Below are 1247 nucleotides of genomic sequence, written 5' to 3' on the forward strand. Positions count from 1 at the left end.
TTTATCATGCTTCTTCTATAGTGTCAGAAAAAAAAATCCTCATTAATTATGTGCACCCGGCTTGTGTGTGTGTGTTTGTGCTATTTATTATGTGTGTACTGGTTATTGCATCAGCTAAAGTCTCTCTTGAGAGTAACCGGCCTCTTATTTCCCACGAGCCTCACTTAAACAATACAATCATACTGAAGCAATTACTTTCCTCCATGGTTTGCTACTGTTCATGCAAGTGCTGCCCCCTTCTGTCCGTCTTGTAAAAAAAAAACAAACAAAAAAAAAACAACCCTGGTCATTTGTTTAAATAATTGATTCCTGTTGAGTGATTGATGAAACTGTAAATGCTGGTTAAAATATGTTCGGCTTATCAATTTAGCAGTAATGGCCAAATCTGTCATAAAGATTGGTTGGCTTTGTCTGGTGWAGTAGTTGTTAGTTTCTGGAACGACTCAACAGTCTGAGTCGTTCATTAAATGTGACGTAAAATGAAAAGAAACCTAATTCTTCGTGTCCAGGTTCGGTGTTTATGTGCAGCCGTGGAGAGAAGCGTGTGTGTCGGGGTCCAGGGTCACGTTCTGACGGTTTTGTTTGTGAAACCCAGGTATGCCGGGAATACCAGCGAGGTAACTGCACACGTGGGGAGAACGACTGTCGCTTTGCCCACCCGGCAGACAGCACTATGATTGACACCAATGACAACACAGTCACTGTGTGCATGGACTACATAAAGGGCCGCTGCTCGAGGGAGAAGTGCAAATACTTCCACCCTCCGACTCACCTGCAGGCCAAAATCAAAGCTGCCCAACACCAAGTCAACCAGGCTGCAGCTGCTGCGGCCTTGGTAGGTATACCTGTCCACAGATTGCACCACCACGACCAGCTCCAGCAGCAAGACGTCACAAACAAATGAAATATCACACACGTCTTCATTCTACCTGCTCTGTTTTAGCTTTGACCTTCTAGATCATCAGTGGGCTTTCATAGCAGTAGGCAGTAGTGTATGGGGTGCTGTTTGTAAAGTTACACAGTCAAAAATTACCACCAATATTTTTATTTTATTTAGCCTTTTACTGTATAAGAAAAAAAGAACAGATTTATTTTTCAAAGTCAGTTTTTCACCATATGATTCATACATTTATAAATGTCATGTGTCAATGTCACTTAAATATTTAGCTAACAAGTTAAATATTTAGGTAGCTAGCCAATTAATTAAGTTAAATATTTAGGTAGCTAGCCAATTAATTAAGTTAAAT

General features: G+C 40.6%; 1 protein-coding gene across 7 annotated transcripts in view; it reads left to right on the forward strand.

Annotated features, from left to right (window-relative positions):
* The window catches only part of LOC106519419 (muscleblind-like protein 1), a 65434-nt gene that overhangs the window by 51467 nt on the left and 12720 nt on the right, over positions 1-1247 (forward strand). For all 7 annotated transcript variants that reach the window (XM_014011091.1, XM_014011094.1, XM_014011093.1 and 4 more), the window contains exon 5: positions 596-835. In XM_014011091.1, the coding sequence (XP_013866545.1) occupies positions 596-835 (240 nt within the window). The remainder of the gene's footprint in view (positions 1-595; positions 836-1247) is intronic.

This window comes from Austrofundulus limnaeus, unplaced genomic scaffold (assembly GCF_001266775.1).
Source record: "Austrofundulus limnaeus strain Quisiro unplaced genomic scaffold, Austrofundulus_limnaeus-1.0 Scaffold76, whole genome shotgun sequence".
Taxonomy (NCBI): Eukaryota; Metazoa; Chordata; class Actinopteri; order Cyprinodontiformes; family Rivulidae; genus Austrofundulus; species Austrofundulus limnaeus.